This window comes from Macrotis lagotis, chromosome X, assembly GCF_037893015.1.
Source record: "Macrotis lagotis isolate mMagLag1 chromosome X, bilby.v1.9.chrom.fasta, whole genome shotgun sequence".
Taxonomy (NCBI): Eukaryota; Metazoa; Chordata; class Mammalia; order Peramelemorphia; family Peramelidae; genus Macrotis; species Macrotis lagotis.
Genome location: NC_133666.1, coordinates 204,973,958 through 204,998,622, shown reverse-complemented (window position 1 = coordinate 204,998,622; position 24,665 = coordinate 204,973,958). Strand labels below are relative to the sequence as shown.

Sequence of the window (24,665 nt, the reverse complement as noted above, 5' to 3'; positions counted from 1 at the left end):
TGTAATAGAAAGGAAAATCATATTCCAAATAACTAAAAATTTTAATAATTATCTGAAGATCAACCTTTAAAAACATACAAAAGGCTGGCATAGATCTAATTACAAAACATTCATTAAAAAGTTGGAGGCATATTCAGTGTCCATTACTAGGCCATGTCAAAGTAATGAAAATAGCAATATTATCAAAATTAATTTACATTTTCAATAACTAAGAGGATACTTTAGACAGCTTCATAATAACAAAATTCATCTAAAAACAAATTATCTAGAATATAGAAAGAAATGATGATAAATGAATAATAGCATTTCCAGACCTCAAACTATATTATCAAGTAGCAGTCAGAAAAATCATTTATTAGAAGAAAAATCAATGGAACAGACTACATAAGGAAGATTCAGAACAATAGAACTCAATGACGCAATGCTTAATATCACAAAAAACATCTATCTAAAACCAATGGAATGCATCATATGTATTAATACATATAATAAGCTGCTTACCTTGAGAAAACAAATTCTCTGATAAAACTTTTTTAAACAATAAAATTAGCATTAAGCCAAAACATAACACAACACTGCACAATACATACTCTAAAATGTATATTAAAGGCTGAAGTACAAAAAAATTAGCAAATAAACAGTTAGGAGACAGAGTGAATAGAGTGCCAGTTCTGGTGTTAGATCCTTGATACTTATTGGCTGTGTGACCTTAAATAAGTCACTTAACCCCAACTGTCTCAGGAAAAAAGAAACAAAGGAGGAATGAAATACAGAAGCAAAGAATAGATCTACATCTCATATTGCTGGACATGAGATGTATTCTTAAACAAGAGAGAACAAGATAAAATAGACAACTTTGATTGAAAAACTATAAAGCCAAAATTAATGAATAAAAGTGACTGAATGGGGTTAAAAAAAAAACTTCACATTGAATTTTTTTGATAAAGATTTGGAATCCAAGATACATAGACACACATAGATACGCATCTGTATGTATGTATGTTTATATATAATAAGCATTCACCAATAGATATAAAGTTTATATTATAAACAATTCTCCCAATTGTATGAAAAAATGGTCCAAATCATTTCTGTGGGGTGAGAGGTCCATGGGGAGGTATTCCAATGTCACTGAAACATATATCTTTTTTTTTTAGGTTTTTTGGCAAGGCAAATGGGGTGAAGTGGCTAGCCCAAGGCCACACAGCTAGGTAATTATTAAATGTCTGAGACTGGATTTGAACCCAGGTACTCCTGACTCCAAGGCCAGTGCTTTATCCACTATGCCATCTAGTCGCCCCTTGAAACATATATCTTTAGAAAAAGTTTTGCCTTTAAAAAAATTAGTCTGACAAAAATTGGACTTGCAAGGACTATATTTTCCATTTCTCAGATCATTTTAAAGATCATTAAAAATATTTCCACATGTCACTTTCTATTAGGGTGATGAGTTGGGGCAAAACTCTGCATAGAGATATACTACAATTAGTTTCTGATATTGCTGAATTTAAGCTTGTCACCTCTGACTGGAGGCAATTTGGAACATAATCCTGGAAAGCATTCACAGAATTCACTTATCCTATCCATTTCCATGACTTTTTGTCTGTGGTAAAAGGTCTGGGAATAAGCTTACTTATCTAAGGGTATCTTAAGACCTGAGCTGGGGTCAGGTGGGCCTAATAAGAACATCTTTTCAAGAATTCTATAAACAATTAGTTATCACATCCTGTTACTATCACTCTGTTTTTGTTGTCTGGAAGACTGCATTCCTCTATGCTAAGAGTGAACACCAACCTCCTCTCCTGGCCCCCCAAGTATGGCTCTCTCATTTGTCTTAGTCACCCCTTTGTAATACGAAGGCTGGTTTTTGGTGTTAAGTATTTTAACACAACTTGTTGGAGATGCTTTGGAAGAAGTATCCCTAAAAATTCCATTATTACAAGCCAGTTGATATCCATCTTATCCAGTGAAGACCAGTCAAAATTTCTGTGAGAATGCAGCCAAAACTCCAAACATCAATAGATAATCTCTGGTTTTCTGGACAAATGAGAGTGGATGTACATATATATGGTTTCCAGTATGCAGAAACTTAAATGACCTTGGTTGTACTGGCTTGCTGCCAAGATGAATAAGTTTGTGTGGTAAGCATTCAGGATTTGGAAGATAGATTAAACAATAGCTTCAACTTTTCTTTTTCATAGAGATTTCTGCTTAGCAGTTTAAAGGCAGAATTTATGCTGCCTGTTTTATCTCTTTCTTTCTTTAATTATTATTTATTTATTTATTTTATTTCTTTAGATTTTTTATTTGTCCTTAGAAAGTGTTTTTCATTGAGAATCATCTTCAGAGAGACATACTGGCAAAGTTTGTGGTCATAGATTCTAGTTTACTGCCCAAAGCTGGTTTTGCAAATTATTTTTCATGATGGGAAAAGCCATTGGCATCTGAAGGTAATGTAATGACTTGGAAGGAATTGTATTCAAGTGAGGCAGAGTTGTGCAAAATCTCATTCTCCCCTCTAGTAGAGGTTCATAGATAGTCATAGTTCATCTATCAGGATGGCAAAATGATCCTAGTTGGCATTTAAGATAAGTGGTCTTGAGACTCATGGAAAAAGTCTCCCCACCATCATCAGAATTCCATCTTTTGGGACCACCAATGACACTATGCCTTTTTTTGGCATTTGCATTCACAAAATAAACTTCAGGAAATTGATTTCTATCTTCTCATAAGGAGTCAGTTAATGTTTAAACTGTTTTAATGCTTGTTTAGAAGTCAGAGGTACCACTTTCAATGAACTACTAAATTTGATGATATTCAAAATATCAGAACTTTTATCCAGGGAAATAGTAGGGAGGCATTTTTCAGAGGCCTTTTTCCCTGTGGAATGAAGAGTATTATTTCTCCTGTTGCCAGATTCCTGAAGCAGTTGTTCCTCCTTAAAATAACCTCCATTTATGATTTGTTAGAGTGGTCTTTTTTGATAACTTTTCAGTAATAACATTTGTTTTTCTAGGAAGAGCTGGTTCAGGATTGCAGGTATTTGAGCCAGGTAAACATTTAGTTTTGTCTAACATAATGAAGGTATCATCCACACAATCCCTTAACCTCTGCAATTCCTGGGCTATTCGGAATTATACAAAGCCAATAGACTATTTTTTAAATTAAATTAATTAAACTGGAAAAAAAGAAATCCTTGAACCTTTTAATTGGCTAAATGGAACCTAATGACTTCATGAGATATCAAATAATAAAACAAAGCCAAAAACTATCAAAAAGAAAAATAGAATGTGAAATATCTATTAGGAAAACAATGGATGTGAAAAACTGATCAAGAAAAGATAAAGTTTTTACAACCTTACAAGAAAAAGCTTTTAAAGTGAAGTGAAAGAAGGGCAAGACAAGTAGGAGAGGAAGGAGATGGAACTAAAGAGGTGGGTTATAGAAGGCAGGGCAGATTATGCAAGGGAGTAGTCAGAAGCAAAATGCTTTTGAAGAATGACAGAAAAAGGAATTATTAAAGAAAATGACAACCAAATAACATAGCTAAAATTTGTAGGACATAGCAAAGCAATACTCTGCGAAATTTACTTTTTCCTTAACTTTTCATCAATAAGACAAAGATGAAGCACAGAAATGAATTCAGTGTACAACTAAAAGAAATCACAGAAAATCAACAAAATAAAATCTCCCAATTAAATACCAAAATAACAATTCTAAAAAAGCAGATTATCAAAGTTTTTAAGAAGTTGAACTAATAATGAAGCTAAAAGATGGATTTTTGCAAATTTAAAAAATAACAAAATAGATTAAGCTATTAATTTGACTTACAAAAAAAAGAAAATAGAAATGTCATTGGGAAGTTATAACCAATTTGCCTAATAAAAAATAATGTAAAATTATAAATAAATAAATATTAGCGAGGAGATTACAGCAAAAGAATGCAAAGGCTATGACCAGATTGGACTTTTGTCCAGAATATAGGGCTAGGTCAATATTAGGAAATCTATAATTTATAAGTTACTAATATTTATAATATATTATATTATCTATTATAATTATACATAACATAATATTTGTTATTAATCACAAAATTTACAAAACATTGCATTATTTTTTCAATTGTTGTAGAAAATGCTTTTGACACAATTCAACACCCATTTCTGCTAAACCACCAGACATTAGCTTTCCATCTAATGATTTATTGGTGTTTATCTTAAAGCCTGAGCTGGTTATCCATTAAGTTTTTCCATTAAGATCAAAATGATAAAGAATGTTCATTATCACTCTTACTATATAATATTGTACTAGAAATGTTAGCTACTGCAATAAAATAAGACCAAGAAATTGAAGTATACACAAAGAAGAAACAAAAATATTATAACATATCATTTTTTGCAAATGATTTAGAGAATTCTATAGTCTACTAAAAATAAACAATAGAAAACTTCAGCAAAATTTCAGTACATAAACCTACACAAATCCTCATTTCTATATATTAATAAAAATCCAGGAACACAAGAAAGGAAAAAATTTAAATGAAATTGCCATAAAAATATTATCTGTCAAGAGACACACAGGAGATATGTGAACATCATTATAAAACACTCTTTACACAAGCAAAGGAAGACTTAAACAAGTGGAGAAATATTAAATGCTCATAGATAGATTTATATAATAAAAATAGTAAAATTGTTTAAGTCAATTCATCTGTTCAGTGCCAGATAAATAAAACCACCCCCTTACTCAAATCTAAATCATGAGCCTGGAATGGCAACACCTCCCCTAATGTCATGATCTTCTTCAAAAATGAAGGACAAACATCAAGGAATGGTGTAGTTTTGAATTATCTAAATAAATTCAAGAGAAGATAAGCTTGAAGTGGCTGGGGCTAAAGGAGTAAGACGATCAGGAACCTTGGAATAGGAATAAAAATAAAAAGAATGGGCATGTTAACTACTGAAGAAGAGCCCAGGTAGAGAGAGGTGAGTGGAGACATACCCTTTGATTTTATAGGTCATTTCTATGATAGGTGTTTTGTTCAAAGAAATCCAGAGATCTTTTCTTTCTATGCAGCTTGCAGATTACAAATATTTGATATAGTTGCAAATATTAGGAAGGACTTAGAAGTGAAAATAAGTCTTAATTTTAAGTTTATTTAATATTTAAGTTTATCTGGGAGATTGTGTGATGATGATTTATTAGTTTACTCTGTTGAATTTGCCAGGATATTTTGGAGACTGTATTTGTAGTATGGTGATGTGTCATCAGTCAGTTAGTGAAAGATAATATCCTTTTGATGTATATTTCTAGCTCTCAGGTATTATCTTGCTAACATTTTGTAAGGTCATTTTTTTACAGCCCATGGTAATGTTTTATACTTTTTTTGCCATTTCTTTGCATAATCTATATTGATCAGGTTTACAACCTGATAATGACACTTCTGTAATTTTAGTGGCAAAGACCTGGTCCAAAATGCCATTATAAACTCATTTCCACATACCTCCACAAGACTTGTTTGATCAGTTGCTTTCTTTTTGATTTAACTCTTGGATTCTAGCCTACAGACTTCATCTGTAGTTAAATCATATTTAGTTACATTCAAGGAACTCAGTGGTATGTTATGTTTAATCAGCCTTTATTATTTCTTGGTGAAATAATCTTATTCCAAAAGTATTTCTATAGATTTTTGAGCTATCAAGTATGCCTTCTCCATTTCCATTAATATTGTATGAGTTTATAGGCTTTCCAAATCTGTTATGACTCATTTTATACTTTTGACTACAGCCATTTTATACCTTAAGACTAATATAGAAGTGGAAATTTCTTTAAATGTATTCTTCCCATTCAGTTTTGAATTTAGGAGGCTAGTATAAAGATATTCAGTCATAGGCTTCTCTTTGATAAATCTATTCCAAATGTGTTTGCCTGGAAGGGTTCAAGATATCTTAAGTTTTCATTTTTATCTGTTAATTCAATGCGATCTGATTTCAGTTTATAGCTTTCAGTCTCTATCTTTCCTTAGTGCTCATTAAGAATTTAACACTTATTACACTTTGATATGGTTTCAGAGAAAGGTAAGATTTCAGAGATCAAGTTTTCAGAGATCAAGTAAGAGTTGAACAATATATATATATATATATATATATATATATATATATATATATATAATATATATATTCTATATATATATTATATATATATATATAGGTGTAATCATATAGTTTGATGCTATAAATGTAAATCAAGTGATTAATAAGTTGTTTTGCTTTCTAATAAAGGCTTGTGGAAAAACTGGTAAAGTGCTTTGCTAGCAATTTATGAACCACTTTGAAACTTCTTAGCTCTAAATTATCCATCTTAACTGATCTCATTATTTTTAGAGTATCTGAAAAAAGCAGGGCTTCCATTCATCTCCCTTGTTATAATAGTTTGAAGTTCATTACATTAGCAATACACAAACTTTCTATTTTTCATGATCCAATTTGCCTGCATATTGCCTTGGACCTTTGTGACCACACAGAGCAGAATTAATGTCCTTCTTTAGTTATTCTTTTGTATTTATTTCTTGTCTCTTCAGTAAAATTCTTAATTTAAATTTGTTTGATTTGTTCTCTGTGCTGCTTTGCCTCCTGATAGAACATTACAATTTAGCTATTGTTTGCTAATTAAAATAATTTAGAATTTCTGATATGCTTTTATTTTCTGGATTTCTTTTCAAAGGCTTCTGTTTTGTTGCCTTTAAAGAGATGATATGGCTTTCAAATTTTCTATTGTATGTGCTAGTTAGCTATTGCTGTAAACTTCAAGTACCAATAGCTCTCTCAAAGTGTTTCTGTCACAGCAATGCTTTGGTCCCTCTCCTTAAGTGTATATTCCTTTTTAGTTCCATCTTTCTTTCCATCCTTCTTATCCTGACAATGTCCATACAATATCCTGAAGTGTGGAAACCCTGAAACATTTTAATACTTTCTGTCAAATACTGTTTATGATGTAGGCATTAAAAAGTTAAGTATCAGATTTTAAAAGATTACAGTTTTGAAATAATTCTAACAGATTAATCTGCCAGTGGGATTCATGGTTTCAAATTCAAAAATGTTTTCAGAATTATCTAAGCATACCTAAATGTTTTCATAATCAACTGACATTTTGGTGCTACTTTTGTCATCTCTTTTGTTATCAATAAAAATTCAGCATTAAATTTTTCTATGACTTTAGGGTCTTCAATTTTTAGCTCTTCGAATTTTTAGGATTGTCTTGATTTTATCATTTGCATCATCTAATCTAGGTTTGGGGATGAAGTTGCTCTGTATTTGTCAGCATGCATGGTTCTTTGAGATATGAGCTTTGATAAAAAGCAGAATGAATCATTCACCTGTTAATTGGTGAAAGCTATATCTGTTTTTATTATGATATAGTAATAGGGTCATCTCTCCCCTGAAGCATTCTTAGCAGGTGAGTTATTAGTATTTTGATTTGTTCCATTGTAGATTCTTGGGAGTAGCAGAGTATCAAGGACTTTATGACAGGGTGATCATCATGACAGTTTCAAGTAAGCCTAGCTTACTGCCCCATTTATTTCTTAATTCCTGTGAGAATTTCATAGCAGTGGCAGGGTATCAACCTAATCGATGGTATTACTGCTACCAAACATTACATGGTATCTTCCAGGATTTTGTAGCTAGCATAGAAATTTTAGGACATCCTTGTTTTATATCAACCTGGCTGATATTCTCTGATTCTGCCTTTCCTCACACCCTCCTTTGTCTATAAATTGTATTCTGGGTTGTATCATATCACCATTAATTATTAGGATAAAATTTTCACATAATAATTAGTATCTCTTTTTCAGCATCACATATAAAACAGAATACAAAACTCTTAATGTTGTTGATGGGATTATCTCACCCTTGTCTGACTCTGAAGTATCCAGGTGGGCAGTCATAGAAATAACCACTTTCTGTGTTGAAACCACCATAATTGCATGCGTTGCTTGTTGATGAACATTCATTCAAATCATGGAATTCACTGGAAAATTGGTCAAAAGAGAATCCGGATGAACAAGTACACTTGTCACTTCCAAGGATATTGTAGGAAGCAGAGTCACAAACATTTGGACTGATGAACTCATTCTCATCTATTTAAAAAACAGAGGACTATTATTCAAGAAGAAAATATATGACAAATAAACCCCAAAAGCCTTAATTTTAAAAGAAATAATGGGAAATTTTTTTTCATGTGTTTTCAACTCCATCAGGACTTTGGAAATTTAAAAACTATGTCAGTGTGACTTTGACATTAAAATCCTTTGATTTTTTTTATTTTAAAGCTATACTAACAATCTTCTGAAAGAATTTGAAATTTACCTTATTTAATAATTCCTTTTAAAATAACTATTTCAATATTATTGCCTCTTTGACAGGAATATTCTTGATCTTTATGTTTAAGGAGTTGAATGATGAGAAGTAATAGCCATTATCTGAATATTATTTTACCTGCTTATACATCAATCTTATTTCAAGTACATATTTCACAGCTAGGGCTCATCAAAACATTGATTTTTTTTTTTTATTTTCAAGACTATTAACATTGTAATATTGAAAAGGGACTTACTTTATATTTTGCAAACATGTATAGAATCATAGCTCGACTATTTTGGTCTTTGAGTACTATGATTCCATACTTAATTATATAGTTAATATGAACATACCCAATCACAAAGAAGTGATGCATCTTGCATACTTCTAGAAAGAATTATAATCAAAAATTCATCCTGGGAAAAATTCACATTTAGCTTCAAGGAATACTTTGTAATTTCCAAGTATCTATGTTGGATGCTAAAATGTAGACTTAATATATTAATATCACTATAAAATCTAAACAAATTATTTTTCATGTGCTCCAATTGATCTATTTGCAGTGAGGCATTGGGATTTGAAGAAGTACATTATGATTTACATTTCTGAATATTTCCCTTGGAATCGAATGTACATTTGAATAGGTTTTAAAGTATAGCTGTAAAGTTTCTAAGTGTAAGTATATAGTTAACAAAAAAGTAAATATCATTTGGTAACAAATTTGCTATTAACATCGATTCACAGAATCTGTAAGAAATCCCTACAGACTACAGAATGCTATCTCACTGCATTTAAGATAGTATTTTTTTATTTCAAGAAATTATACTATTGAATTATTACATTTTCTATTAGTGTAACTAGACTGCACTATAATTAGTTCTTACACCTGAATGTAGCATGTATTTTCTAATGTGGAATCTTCATCAGATGCAATTCAACAAAAATGAACTATTTTTTTTAAAAACAAAGCTAGAGATTGTGACAAAAAATGATAGAGGATAGATCATTTTGCCACTAAATTATGTTCATGAATTGACTTTAAACATACTAAAAAGTACTTTGTAAATTTTATAAGGGAACATTTTAAGTATGTTTATTAAAATCTTTTAAAAACATTATGTAGGTTTGAATTCTTTCTGTGTCTGTTTGTGTTGAGTATATCGTAAACTGTATAACTTAGTTTGCATTCAAAATTAAAAAATACCTCCAAGACTGAACAATCAGTTTAACAGATTCCATAGGAAATTTGAATTGTCCTGCACTACTGGGCTTGTATGAGAAACCCCTCAAGTCTTACTGTGCTGTAATGCACCTCCCTCCTCCCTTCTCTTCATATATATAATCTTTGCCTTCACTACAGGGAAGTGGAGCTCAGATTAAAAGAATTCCAAATTTACAAATCTATTCCTTGCAATGGAAGTTATTAACTAAATCACTATTTGAAGAATTTTTATCAACTTTTCTGTTTTATTATTCTTCAATTTCATCACAACATATAAAGTAGAAATAGAAATTTTGATATATTAATTTAAAATTTATTTTAAAATAAGTGGGTAAATTCATATTCCCTCTATTTTACACATGCTTTTATTTAACATATGATCATTGCTAAAACAAATCCATGAAAGTTCTATTGGCATTTCACAAGTCACAAAATCAAGTGAAAATTGCTAACACAAAGTAGCAAACATTTTACATAAAATAAAGTACTTCTACCTTTTGCATCTTTGTAAAAGTGAATGAAATCCATTAGTAGTTACTATTTTTTAAAGGAGAGAAGTATTTGTGATATAAATTCAGTGATAGGGTGTTGTGATGTAATTTATAATGATCAATATATTTAACAAATGATTACTAAAATAGAGCAAATCTGTTGTTTTTAAACTTTGATGTCCTAATCATTTTTTCTAATGATCAAGAACTATGTAATGCATGGGTTCTTAATCTGGCTGTTATAAACTTATTACATATTTTAATAACTATATTTTAGTATATTTTCTTTTTAATTCTATTTATTTATATTTTTATGCATTTAATATATTATTATGAGAATTGGGTTCATAACCCAAAGGGTCTCTGACACTAAAAAAGAACCCCTTAGAAGAATTGTTTATCTAATTTGTTTTTACTCAAAAAAGTATTTGAAGCAAGGAAATTCAATTATTCTACAGAAATTTTGTTCTTACCAACACATTGATTCCATTGATAATGTTGAATATACCCTTGTGGACAACCACACTTGTAACCTCCAAGGATGTTTTGGTGGCCCTGCTCATACTTAGGATTTACATCATATTCATCCCCTTCTGCAAGAACAATCCAAGTTATATGAGTATTTTGATCTTTCCAATAATGTTCTTACATCATTTGTAAACAATATCTGATATGAATATACTTATCATTTTTGAGGAATGTTTTTTTATTAAAGATATTATTTGAGTTTTACAATCCCCCCCCCAATCTTACTTCCCTCTCCCCACAGAAAGCAATGTCAGTCTTTGTTTCCATGTTGTACATTGATTCAAATTGGGTGTGATGAGAGAGAAATCATATCCTTAAGGAAGAGACAAAAAGTCTAAGAGATAACAAGATCAGACAATAAGATATCTGTTTTTTTTTCTAACTTAAAGGGAATAGTCCTTGAACTTTGTTCAAACTCCATGGCTCTTTATCTGGATGCAGATGGCACTCTCCTTTGCAGACAGCCCAAAATTGTTCCCGATTGTTGCACTGATGGAATGAGAGAGTCCTTCAAGGTTGAACAACACCCCCATGTTGCTGTTAGGGTATACTGTGTTTTTCTGGTTCTGCTCCTCTCACTCAGTATTAGTTCATGCAGATCCCTCCAGGCTTCCCTGAAATCCCATCCCTCCTGGTTTCTAATAGAACAATAGTGTTCCATGACATACATATACCACAGTTTGCTAAGTCATTCCCCAATTGAAGGACATTTACTTGATTTCCAATTCTTTGTCACCACAAACAGGACTGCTAAAAATATTTTTATACAAGTGATATTTTTACCCTTTTTCATCATCTCTTCAGGGTATAGACCCAGTAGTGGTATTGCTTGATCAAAAGGTATGCTCATTTTTGTTGCCCTTTGGGCATATATCCAAATTTCTCTCCAGAAAGGTTGGATGAGTTCACAGCTCCACCAACAATGTAATAGTGTCCCAGATTTCCCACAATGCTTCCAACAATGTTCATTATCCTTTCTGGTCATATTGGCCAGTCTGAGAGGTGTGAGGTGGTACCTCAGAGAATCTTTAATTTGCATTTCTCTAATAATTAATGCTTTAGAGCATTTTTTCATATGGCTTTGGATTGTTTTGATCTAATCATCTGTAATTTGCCTTTGCATATTCTTTAACCATTTGTCAATTGGGGAATGGCTTTTTATTTTAAAAATATGACTCAGTTCTCTGTACATTTTAGAAATGAGTCCTTTGTCAGAATCATTAGTTGTAAAGATTGTTTCCCTATTTACTACATTTCTTTTGATGTTGTTTACAGTGGTTTTATCTGTGTAAAAAACTTTTTAATTTTATGTAATCGAAATCATCTAATTGGTTTTGGTGATGTTCTCCAACTCTTCCTTAGTCATAAACTGCTCCCCTTTCCCTAGATCTGACAGGTAAACTAGTCCTTGATCTTCTAATTTTCTTATAGTATTGTTATGTCTAAATCCTGTAACCATTTTGGATCTTATTTGGTAAAGGGAATGAGGTGTTGGTCTGATCCAATATACTTAACATTTTTGAAGAAATTGAAGCCCTTTGATTTTTAAAGACAATCTACACTGTAGTAACACTGAGAATGATGCTCATTTTTATACAAAATATTCCATTTTTGTTCCATGTACAAACATCTAAAGTATTAGTTTTAGCAAGTCAACTGTAACAACAGAATTTTATTTTAATTATTTCATATTATCTTTGATACTTTCTATATCAGTTTTTAAAAATAATTATCTTACTTCTAAGAAAACAATAACATCAATGGGACTATATTCTGTAGGACAAAATTCTACAATAATTAATTAGATTTTTAAAAACTTTTTATTGAAAACAATATGAGGATTTTTTACATATATGGAATTAATCCCAGACATAGTTTATACAGATATACAAACAATTATATATATATATACAGATATATATATATATTTATAAAGCACTTATCATAGTTTTTTGTCTCACATACACATAGGCAATTTGGAATAAAAACTGAATTGTTAGCAATACAATGAAATTGTTCTCGTACCAAAGAGATAATTAATAGAATGAAATGTTAATGGTCATAAGTAGTTATAAATTCAGCATACTTTTAATGTCACAGGTATCTTAACAATGATCAAAATGAGTAATTTTAATATATTTTTCTCAACTAGAATAGAAATAGCTAATCCTTTTTCAAAAGTTTTATCATAGAGTTTGATAGAATTATATTTATAATTACATTCAGTTATCACAAACTAGGTTTCTTTCTCTCATTCATTTTCTCCCCCACCCCATGTCCAATACCTAGCCAAGTCCTGTTGTATCATCTCTCAAATATGTACCTTTCTGCCATCTTATATTGTATTTCCCTCATCTCACACTGGAACTACTGCAATAGCATGCTTTTTGGTCTGCCTACCCCAAGATTTTTCCCACTTCAATCATCCTCCTTTCAGTTATCAAAGTGAGTTTTCTAAAATGTTAGTCTGATCATATCATCCCGCCCTCCCAACTCCCTATTATCTCCAGAATCAAATACTACATTCTCTGTTTGGCATTCAAAAATCCTCTTTAGTCTAGGCTCAGCAATATTTTACCTTATTGTATTTCTCCTCTCAGTTCACTTTAACATTCATACATATTTCTTCATTTGAAAACTGCCTGCTCATAATGTTGGAAAACTTATCACTTCAGAAATGACTAGTATTCTTAGAAATTTGACTCAGTTCTCTATATATTTGAGAAATGAGGGCTTTTTTAGAGAAACTTTGTATAAAATTTGTTTCCCAGCTTTCTGTTTTCTTTTTAATTTTGTTGCAGTAGTTTTGTTTGGGGAAAAAAAAAAAACTTTTAACATAATCAAAATTATCCAATTTGCATTTTATAATGCTTTCTATTCTTTCACTAATTCTTCCCTTCCCCCTAAATCTGACAGGTAAATTATTCTTTGTTTTCCTAACACTTATGGTATCACCCTTTATGTTTAAATCATGTACTCATTTTGAACATGTTCTATAAGATGTTGGCCTATAGTTTCTGCCAAATTGCTTTCCAGGTTTCCCAGAAGTTTATGTAAAATAGTGAGTTCCTCTCCCAAAAGTCAGGGTCTTTGAATTTATCAGATAGTAAATTGTTATGGTCATTTACTACTTACTGAATCTTGTGTTCCTAATGTATTCCACTGATTCTTCCATCTTAGGCAATATGAGATAAGTTGGGATTTTTTTGATGTTTTGGAAGTTATTTTCCCTCTATGTATACCTTCTCTATCTCTTTTTTATTTTCTAGTTTCTAACTATAATTTCTTTCTGTCCACTACAATATAATCTCCTTGAGATGAGTTATCATCTTATTTACCTGTTTTCACATAAACTGAAGACTCAGTATAGTATTTGGCAAGCACCCTGTAGATTTCTTTCTCTCTCCTCTTGGCACAATATATCATACCACCTATCAGGAACTAAATAAACGTTAGCCAAATTGAACTGAAAATTTACCTTCACACTTCAAACTAGTAGAGAATCTTCTCTGACATTCACAGCTTAAGCTCTCAGGAATATTCTGATAGATTTCCATTGTCCCACAAAATGATGGTTGAGAGGCACACTCATTGTTACCTAGGAAATAAAGGCAAATGCTAACATATAATCATGGCAAATGAATTTGTTTATTAGTTGTAGATGGAGATTAAGATGTAGAATTTTGTTGTTACTGTTATTCACTTGTTTTTCAGTAATGTCTGACTTTTTGTGATGCAAATTGGGATTTTCCTGGCAAAGATATTAGTTTTCCATTTCTTTCTCCACTTTATTTTACAGATGAGAAACTGAAGCGAATAGGGTTAAAAGGATTTGCAGAGGGCCACATAATAAGTGTTCAGATTTGAAATCAGAATGGTCAGTCTGCCTGACTTCACATTGGGAACTCCATTCACTGCATAACTTATTGGTTTTTATATTAGTTCAAGTCTAAGTAAGGAAATAAAGTAGCAAACAGGGAATGTTGAGTTTAAAACCGAATATACTGGGTCACTGTAGAAAATATCCTAGATTACTAAATCATAACTAAAAATCAAAGACTACAATTCAACACTGGAGAATTTAATTTTTTTAATGTGCTCTTGATTATGCTAAGCCTTCAATTAATTATCAATGTACATAAGGTTACAGTTACAAATGTAACTAGAAAAATGCCTACTATGGATGGGTTTAGCAACTTCTCCCATCCTTTCTCTTTTGGAAAACTTCTATCATTTTTGAAAAATCTAAAATAATAAAATATTTTGACATATTTAAGCTAATATCAGCATTCATGAATTAAGAAAAAATAGATATTCATAGGTGTTTATTATTAAATGTAGTTGTTTAAAAAGCAACAAAAATGTAAAACTCACATTTGTGAATCTTATCAATATAAGCAGTATATTGTTGGTTTTATAATCCAAGAGGGTATTTGCATATGAAATCCCTCTCCATCCAACCCCCACCAAAATTTTGACTATTGTGTTGTTTGGACTGAAATTTATCAAGATCTGAAAGTAGCCAGACATTACTGTTTAACTTGATAAGAGAATTCTGGTCGTAGATCTTTTTTTGCATTAAGCTAAAAAATTTATATCTATCATAGTGTTTTACTCATGTATTACTAAAAGTTTTATAGGTTTCCTTTTTCATTCGGTATGCAGCTTCTTTTCTCCTATTTACTATATGAAAATACAAATAGTAGTTTGTATTACAGTAACCTCAGCTCTTAGGACAATATTTAGCATTAAATACAGACTTGTTGAAGTTTTTTTCACAGTTCAAGCCAATGGAGTCAAGAGAACAATATTTAATCTTAATTTGTGATTTTCTTGGAATTAGCAAAACAAAACCTCCTATGAAACTGTTCATATATACATAGCTCTTTCTCACATTGAACAAAGCTCTTAAATGCAGAGTATAACTTATTATAATTATACTCTTTTCTAGGAAAATTTTAAAGAATCTTAAATGTAAACATTGAGCTATATTCCCTAAATGGATTTCTAAATATCATTATCTACTATATGGAGGAAAACAAAGTTCTAAAATTTAAATGAGATAAAAAGGATATGAAGTCATTTTTCATTATTTCCTTTATTCTCATCTACTTTTAAAAATACTTTTCAAGATTCCAAAACCAGAAATTATTCTGAAGTTATTATCTGAACAGCAGACCTCTACTCTTTTCAAAACAATACTATTTACTTCTAAGCATTTACTTTTTTTCCACATAAAACATGAATGTTTTCCAACTTTTCCATAGTTCCAAATAGCACAACCAGAACTAATGGAAAGAATTACAAAGAAGTAAATGCAAGTTTGATTGAAAGAAAGCTTTCTTAACAGCTAGAAGTATCTAAAATGGAATGGAATTTTCTCAAAGACCTGTTGGGTGTTTTGTAGAGAAGACTCTTATTCAATCAAGGTTGGATTCTGCTTGTTACTCACAACTTTGAAATTCTATGATTCTGTGAAGATAGCATGTGATCATCCCTATCTTTAAAAAGGGAACTCTAGTATGCCCATGTTCATGAACAAATGATCTGTTAAACAGCCAAAAAATTTTCAAAATTCTTAAATTATAGGTTTGGGTATCCTGAACAACAACTTAAATGATGACAGTCAAGAATAAGTCACAAATATTCTAATACTTAATCATTATTGTACACAGTTCTATATTTGAGAAAGCAATTAAGAACAATTATTTTCAGTACTCATTGCTTATTGATGGTGTAATTTCAATTTCAAAAATAGATCCCAGGTTATTGTTATTAAGTTTACTAAGTTTCTTAGATCATTAAGTGTCTATATGTGACAGCTCTCAGCTAGGGATACAAATACAACAAAAGCAAAATCCTTATAAAGTAACTTACATTCTATTTTAAGATACAGCATCAAAATTCTGCTGAAAATACTGAATAAAATCAAAATTGGCAAAAAGATACTAACCATTTTTTATTTTATATCTAGAAACACCCTTAGATATTATCTAGTTCTATCCCTTCAATACATAGATTCAGAAAGTATAGCCCAAAGAAGTGATTTGCCCAATGTCATACAATATATTCTCCAGTCCTTTCACTAACATGGAGGCCTTTTTGAAACACATTCCATATTTATAAAATTTAATACTCAGAACTGAACACAGTAGTACAGATATGATTCAACCAATTTAGGGTACCATTCTCTTCTTCTTTATGAACACAATGCCTCTTAATGTAATATAGGAAAATATTACCATGTCTTTCTGCCATGTTCCATTACTAATTTACAAGAAGCTTGGGAGGCATTGAAACTTTTTCTTCTAAGGAACTGATATTTAGAAACTGACCATTATGCTGTACTTGAATTTTTTAAACTGTAGAAATTACATTGATACTAATAAAATTTCATCTTATTTAATTTGGACTAAATAATGGGATTCTGATTTAAGGAAAGGCCAAAGATCTGGGATTTTCAAGTTAAGATTTCCAAGCTATTCTATCATATAGTCTATGATTAAAGATCTGCCCTATTTTTCTAGTCTTCTTTTATTCCACACTATATATTTCAACAATATTTGCTATTGCTTGAACATGATACTCCCATCTTTCAACTTCTTGTCTAGATATTTTATCCTCCTCATCTTTACATTTGATTTTCAACTTGAACTTGAATTTAAAAGTCTTAGCTGCTATTCCACCTGCTACAGGGGAACTTTCTAACCCTCACCCCCAACTGCCTTCCCTCTTCTCTGGATATATCTTTTCTCTATCTAAATACTTATATATTTTCTTTCTTATTAAAAGATAATTCCCTAGAACTTAGTACACATTTAAAAATGTCTGTTGATTAGACCATCAATATTTAAATAACAACTTCAAAGGTATCAATATAGTTATTTGGAGGTACGCATTATAGCAGTTAAGACAAACTCAAATTATATGTAAGAATGATTGCAGATCACATAATAGTTTAGAAAATCAAATCAAATATTTTATTGCATTTTATTTAGTCAAATATTTCCCAATTTTAATCAGGTTTGGGTTACACTTTGCACTACTTTGGGCAGTGTTGTGCCTGCCTGAGTACTGATACTTCTGCTATATAGTTATCATGGATGATTCCATCAAGTTTTGCTTTCTGAAATTAGACAATGCTGAGGAGTGACTTATATTGAAATTCTTTTATAGATGAGAATAATTTCAAAATAAAGCACAGTTTTCTTTATTTTACCTCTGTATATCTTTCCGTCTTCTTGCAGGATATAACTTTGAGGACAAAAACATTGATAATAACTTCCATCAGTATTTTTGCAGATAAAGTTGCAAGGTTTAAGAGATGGGGGACACTCATCAAAATCTAAGGAATGAATGAGTAGGTAACAAATATTGAGTACCTAGGTAAAAGGTTCAAATGTCATCTCTTACTCCAAATCTGTTCAATTTTTATTTACAGAATTATAAGACACTTGACCGTTAAATATAGCTTATAATTGGAACGCAACTTGTAATTAAATAAAAATCAAGTGACTAAGAAGTCTATAGTCTTTGAATAAGAAACTCAATTACTGGGTTCCTCAAATTTCATTGAAATTATTGATAAGCAGAAAATCCCAAATTCTTTAAAATATTTCTAGCAACAATTTTTTTTTGTGAAATAGAAAGAAAGTAAATACCCACAAATAGGAAAATGGTTAAACAAAGTTCAGTACATGAATGAAAGAAATATTAGTAAGAAATGATGTGTGTAATTTAATCATTTTAGTATATTAAAATTTATTTCTTTCTATTTGTTGTAGTTGATTTTTTCCCTTTCATTTTATATTTTCTGGGACAGAAGTATTTTCTAGCCCAACAAATCTTGTTATCATATTCAGACATGCAACTTGATGACTGTAAAAAAAAAATGGATGTTACATTTGTTCTATCAAAACTTACATTTTGACATTAATTAAAACAAAAGACTTATAGGTAATATGTAATCAGCAAAGGGGAAAGTTGAACATCTTACCTACAGAAGATGCTCCTCTTATATCAGCTGGATATCCAACATTACAGAAGCATCTGAAGGAACCCACAGTATTAATACATTGACCATTATTATACAAGTTTTGAAAGAATTTATATTCATCTGTATCTATAGGAAAAGAAAATTAAATTGAAGTAAATGCAATTTATTGACCATTTTCTGATCTGTGAAGAACAAATTTTGGAGTTGCATAAAAAAGGATTTTAATCAAATCTATCTTTATCATTTATTTCTAAATTTAAATTTATAAGAACAAAATTCATTTACCAATGTATCAATGCTAGGAGATGTGAACAAGATGTTTACAAAAAAACATTTTTATGTTATCAATAAAATATTAAAAATAATTTCCTTATTTTTAATTTTAGAGAATTTATAAATGAAAAATATTTTCACTATTTTTAGTTTTGGATAATTTGTAAATTGAGAGAAATGCAAATGAAAGTAACTTAATTTTCATGATGAAAAAATGACAAATGTTGGAGGGGTTGCAGAAAAAAGACATATATTGCTGGTGGAGCTATGAAAAAATTATGCATTCTGGAAAACATTTGGAGCTAAGCCTCCAAAGTCACTAAATCATGCATGTCCTTTGAATTAGTTGAAACCATTTACTAAGACAATACCTGAAAGATTAAAGAAATGTTTACAAAAATATTTATGGCAATTTCTTTTGTAGGGGCAAAGAACTGGAAACTAAGGGTGCTCATCAAGTAGAAAATGACTGAAAATATTTGATCTATTGAGTATTTGATCTATTTTTTCAATTAGCATTTTCAATTAGCATTCTTTTCATTTATATTAATGTAATCATGAAAAAATGAAAATTATTTCTGAAAAAATGCTGAAATATGAATGTATTTTTTTCTCTTCATAATTAACTGCTTGATAGACTGGTTTGAGATCTGATATTGACCTACCCAAGAGCAATTAATTCTCTTTATGATGAATATTGTTGGTAACATACAGATTGATGACTTACTCAGATTTTATATTCTGAAACTTTGTTGAAGTTTCACTGAATTTTTAATGAATATACTTAGGATTCTGAAAGTTAGTCATCACATTATCTTCAAACAATTGTTTCATTTCCTTTTAGAATATATATTGTTCCCTCAATTTTTCTTCTGCCATACATTTTTAGAATATATTAAATAGTGAAGGTGATAATTAAATCCTTGCTTTATCCATGATTTTTCTGTTCCACAGAGTACTGACTCTTGGTTTTAAATAGTTATTTTATGATCCAATTTTTCCCATAACTTTTAGAATTTTAAAGTATTATATTTTGAACAAAGATCTTTTTTTCTATTGATATCTTGTGATTTTTTTAATAATGTAGTCATTATTGTTTTTACTTTTTAATTTTCCTTATCCTGAAATACCTATGCATTACTGGTATAAATAACTGATGATTCTCAAATATATCCTGCCCCAAACTCTCAACTTTCAATCTTGCTTGACAGTTAAATATTCAATTGCCTTTCAGATATCTCAAATTGGATATCTAGTAGAAATTTTACACATTATACCCCAAATTGAACTTTTCCCTAAACCCTAACTTGATCTCCTACCCTCTTTATAGGGCAGATTAGAGGACATATTCATCCTGGTCCTTCAAGTTTGCAACCAGGGAGTCATTCTGAATTCCTCACTTTCTTAATCCACCCTCCTTTGCCCTTCTCTTCCTTAAAAGACTTTCCAGTTTCACCTTTGGAATATGTCTTCAATGTGTCCTCTTCTTTCATCACTCCAGTACATACCCCTATCACCTCAATATAATAGTCTGCCTTCCTCAAGTCTCTCCCCTCTCCATTCTATATTCTAAAATCAAAAGTGATTTTCCTAAAATACAAGATTGATCCTGTCACTCCACTTCTTAATAAACTCCAATGACTTCCTATTGACAAGAACCAATACTGTTCTCTCAACTCTGGGCATTCTCTGCAGCTTTCCCTCTTGCCAGAGTATTCTCCCTCCTTTGTCTCTCCCTCTCTCCCTCCCTCCTCCTGACTACTCACTTCCCTGACTTCAACTCTCAAGTTTCTATAGGAAATTTTCCCTAACCTCTATGTTCCTTTTCTCCTGCATATATAACTTGCTTTTGTACAATAGAAATTTATTTTCATATTATTGCCTTTGCTATAAGGGGTATTTGCATGTTGTCTCTCTTATAGATTGTAGCTCCTTTAGAATCAGAGACTGTCTTGTGCCTCACTTAGTAGAGTGTTTGGAAGTAATAAGTACTTAATGCATGTTTACTTTGATTAACCTCATGATAGCTAACCCTGCTTTTGCACCTTTTGAATCTTAATTTTTAAAGTTTGTGTTTCTTGTAAATATGTTTTGAATTCCACTTTCTAATTCAGTCTACTAGTCCTCTTCTATTTTGAGTAAATTCATTTTACTTATGTTTAGAGTTAGAATAATTAGTTGTATATTTTCTCTAAATACTACTTTCAATCCTCCATGTCCTGTTTATAATGAAGATGTCAGTGAAAAAGAAGTGTGACCAACAATTGTGATTTATACTTTGTTTCCACTCCGATCTTCTCTTCTCATTTACAGTAATTATGTGTACCGTACAATCATGACTGAGGTTCCTTGGAACTTGAATCCTTTCTTTCTAGCTATATATATTTTTTCCTCTGACATGAAATATCTGTAATTTCACTGTAAAACTCCTGTGAATTTTCATTTAATATTTTTTAGTATCCTAGAGATGAGCAGCTTTCATTCATGAGTTCTTGAACCATATATACAGACTTTAATTGATAATTGTTTTCATGTTAGTCTAATGATTTTTCTAGTTTTCCATGTCAGTAATATTCTTGTTTTTGTTTGTTTTTTGAAACTGATCTCCTTATCTTTCCCAGAAAAGCCTGATTCAAATCAAACTTACTCCCCTTTTTGCCTTGAGAATTGATTTTTTTCTTAAGCAAAACCAATGGTCTTCTGTCCAGAAGTTCAAAGTATTAGTTGAACATTCAATGCAGATACCCAATTAATTTGTGCCACAGCAGGTCAGAATTCCTGAGCTCAAGAGATCAAACTATCTTCAACTTCCTTAGAAGCAGAGATACAACAATAAAAAAAAAATGACAGTTTTCATTTTTTTTTCACCTGAGTTATCTTACTGTATCATGGAGTTTGGTCCAGCTGAATTTTCAGTGAATCTATTATATTGCATTACTTATAGTAAGCCTGTGACTATTCTTCCAAGTCTTCTCAATTGAACCTTCAGATATCTGGTTAACTCGATATAGTGCTAGACTTGAATTCAAGAAGACCCGAGTTGAAATCCAGCCTCAGACAACTGCTAGCCCTGTAACTCTTTGAAAGATACTTACCCTTTATTTGCCCATTTCATCTTCTAGCAAGCAAAGTAATATTTGTAATGCCTTGAATATAGTGGGTGCTACATAAATACTAGGTATCCATATTTATTATTATTATTATTACTATCATTACATTTCTTTATAGTTAATTTTAGAGAACATTGTGTTTCGTTCATCTGGAGTGCATATCTCATTGATATAAATTTTCAAACTCTTGCTTCATTGCTTCCAGGAATTTTCGTTGCCCTTGTGTCCAAGTTTTGTTTTTCTTTATGACTTTATGATGCGAAGTTATTCTCTTCTTCTGGGTAAGAGTGCCTTGGGCACTTTATTATCAGTGTCATTTTGTTTACTTATTCTCTGAGAATTATATCCTCAATTTGCACTTGCTGTCAGGGAAATTATTTTTGTATTTTTGGGTGAAATGTTGAGTTTTTATGTGATTCTGATCTATATCATCTAGAGTCCTGTAAAGGTTTTACTATGGCTATTGAGAATTGTAATTCTTCAAGAATCAAATGCAAACTTTCCAGTCTATTCTACCTTTGCTAATTTATGAAGTGATCTGATCTCAGTCTTCCTGACCAGGCTCCTGACTAAGGGTTAAAATGAAGCCTTATTCCTAGTTTTCTGGCTAAAATCAACCAGCAGCAAGTTCTGTACTTTCTGAATGAAAGAAATGCAGGCTCTCCTCCAATTTGTACTCCCTTGTTCTGGTTATTTAGTTACAGTTTCCATCTCAAGTCTGTCAAATGAATCCAAGAATCACACTCCAAGGGAGAAAGACAAAGTTTTTGGATTGCTGTTGGTCTGCCTTGTTTGCCTAGGTATTCATCAGTCCATGATATAACTGATTACACATTCAGCATCAGAGCAAGGTACCTGCTGCCTGTTTGTTACCATTATGGTTTTGATATATCACTGGTCAGTGTAAAGAACTTAAGAATTCTGAGGAAGTATTGCAGAAGCTTCAGAGGACATGAGAAAGCCAGCAGATGACACAGACAATGTTTAGAAATGCATAAATAGGACTTCTGGCCAAGGTGGTGGAAAGAAGACAAGAACAGTTCCAAAGTCTCCTGATCTTTCCCCATCTATTATATGAAAAAGACCTTTTAACAGAAATCTCACCCACAAAACCCAGAAAGAAAAGAAATAAGAAAGAACATCTACCTCAGGATTTGTCTCCAGCAGCAGCATTGGCTGAATTTGGGCGGGTGAGTCTGGGTTCAGAGGGTGGTTCATCCCAGGAACAGCCAGATTAGCAGCTGAAGTGGAGCCAGGATTCTGAGGGCCTGACAGCCAAACCTGCTGGATCAGTGGTAAGGCTAGAAGGCAGGGGCTTCAGTCAACTAAGGAGCAGAGTCACTGGTGTTGGTGTTGTTTCTCAGGAGCTTGCAGACAGGGCTGGGGGGAGAGTTCCAGTGGAGCAGAGCTGTGGACACCATCCCTGGCCTCCTCTGGTCTGAGGAACTCTTGAGTCCAAGCCTCCATTTCAGTGGAAAGTTTGCAAAGTAATTTGCAAAGTAATTCTGCCTCAGGCCCAGGTGTGTGAGCAGAAGAATCAGCCCAGCTGACAATTGAGAGTGAACACCTCAGGCTAGAGTAAACCCCAAGATTGAGTGAAGGCAAAAGAATTCAATAGCTCCAACTCCTCCCCCCAAGCAAAGGGAGAAGGCCTCAATCAAGGTCACAGACACTCCAGAGAAAGCAACAAGTACCTCCTACTGGCCAGCCAGAGAAATTCATTCAGTGAGTAAAGCCTTTAGCAATCCCAAGCCCTGGGAACCAGCCCCTCCCCAAATCAAGGTCTTAGCAAAATGAAAACGGGTCAGCGGAAAGGTGGATCCTTAGAAAAATTCTTGGAAGGGAAAGACCCTAACTCAGAAAGACCTGGAACCTCTGAGGAGAATACGATCTGGTCTTCAGCACAGAAAGACTTCCTTGAAGAAATAAAGAAGGAGCTTAAAAATCAACTGGAAAATTTGAGAGAGACAATTAATACCTTGCAACAAGAGAGCAGATCCTTAGAAAGTACAATTGGACAAATACAAAAGGAGACTAAATCTCTCAGATCCTCAATCGGACAAATACAAAATGAGAATAAATCTCTTATATCATCAATTGGACAATTACAAAACAAGAATAAATCTCTCACATCATCAATAGGACAAATACAAAATGAGAATAATTCTCTCAGAACCCCAATTTGGCAAATGGAAAAAGAAAAGAATTCTCTCAAAACCTCAATGGGTCAAATGGAAATCTCTTTCAAAAGTAGAATTGAGCAATTGGAAAAGGAGTTACAAAAGGTTAATGAAGAAAACTCCTCTCTAAAAAAAAAGAATGGGATCTGTAGAAACTAATGACTCCATGAGACAGCAAGAGCCAGATAAACAAAATCAAATAGAAAAAATAGAAGAAAATGTAAAATACCTTATCAACAAAACCACTGACCTTGAGAATAGATCGAGGAGAGGCAACCTGAGAATTATAGGACTTTTTGAAAACATTGAAGAGAAAAAATAGCCTGGACTTAATATTACAGGATCTAGTGATGGAAACTGCCCTGATATCATGGAACCAGAGGACAAAGTAGTTATTGAATGAATATATTGATCCCCTCCAGAAAAAGACACTAAAATGAAAACACTAAGGAATGTTGTGGCCAAATTCCAGAACTATCAGATAAAAGAGAAAATCCTGCAAGCAGCC

The 24,665-nt window shown here is 31.7% G+C and overlaps 1 protein-coding gene and 2 pseudogenes across 10 annotated transcripts in view; all 3 read right to left on the bottom strand.

Moving 5' to 3' along the window:
• Nucleotides 1–24,665, bottom strand: part of LOC141499840 (fibrillin-2-like) — a 151,071-nt gene that overhangs the window by 9,263 nt on the left and 117,143 nt on the right. For 8 of the 10 annotated variants that reach the window (XM_074202606.1, XM_074202610.1, XM_074202609.1 and 5 more), the window contains 5 exons: nt 18,595–18,720; nt 17,818–17,943; nt 14,077–14,196; nt 10,544–10,663; nt 7,909–8,137 (listed from right to left, as the gene is read on the bottom strand). In XM_074202606.1, coding sequence (XP_074058707.1) covers nt 7,909–8,137; nt 10,544–10,663; nt 14,077–14,196; nt 17,818–17,943; nt 18,595–18,720 — 721 coding nt within the window. Of the gene's footprint in view, nt 1–7,908; nt 8,138–10,543; nt 10,664–14,076; nt 14,197–17,817; nt 17,944–18,594; nt 18,721–24,665 lie in introns of those variants that run through there. The other 2 variants (XM_074202615.1, XM_074202614.1) reach the window with 2 other exon arrangements.
• On the bottom strand, nt 1,085–2,376 carry LOC141503371 (dual specificity tyrosine-phosphorylation-regulated kinase 3-like; annotated as a pseudogene).
• On the bottom strand, nt 2,547–4,795 carry LOC141503368 (dual specificity tyrosine-phosphorylation-regulated kinase 3-like; annotated as a pseudogene).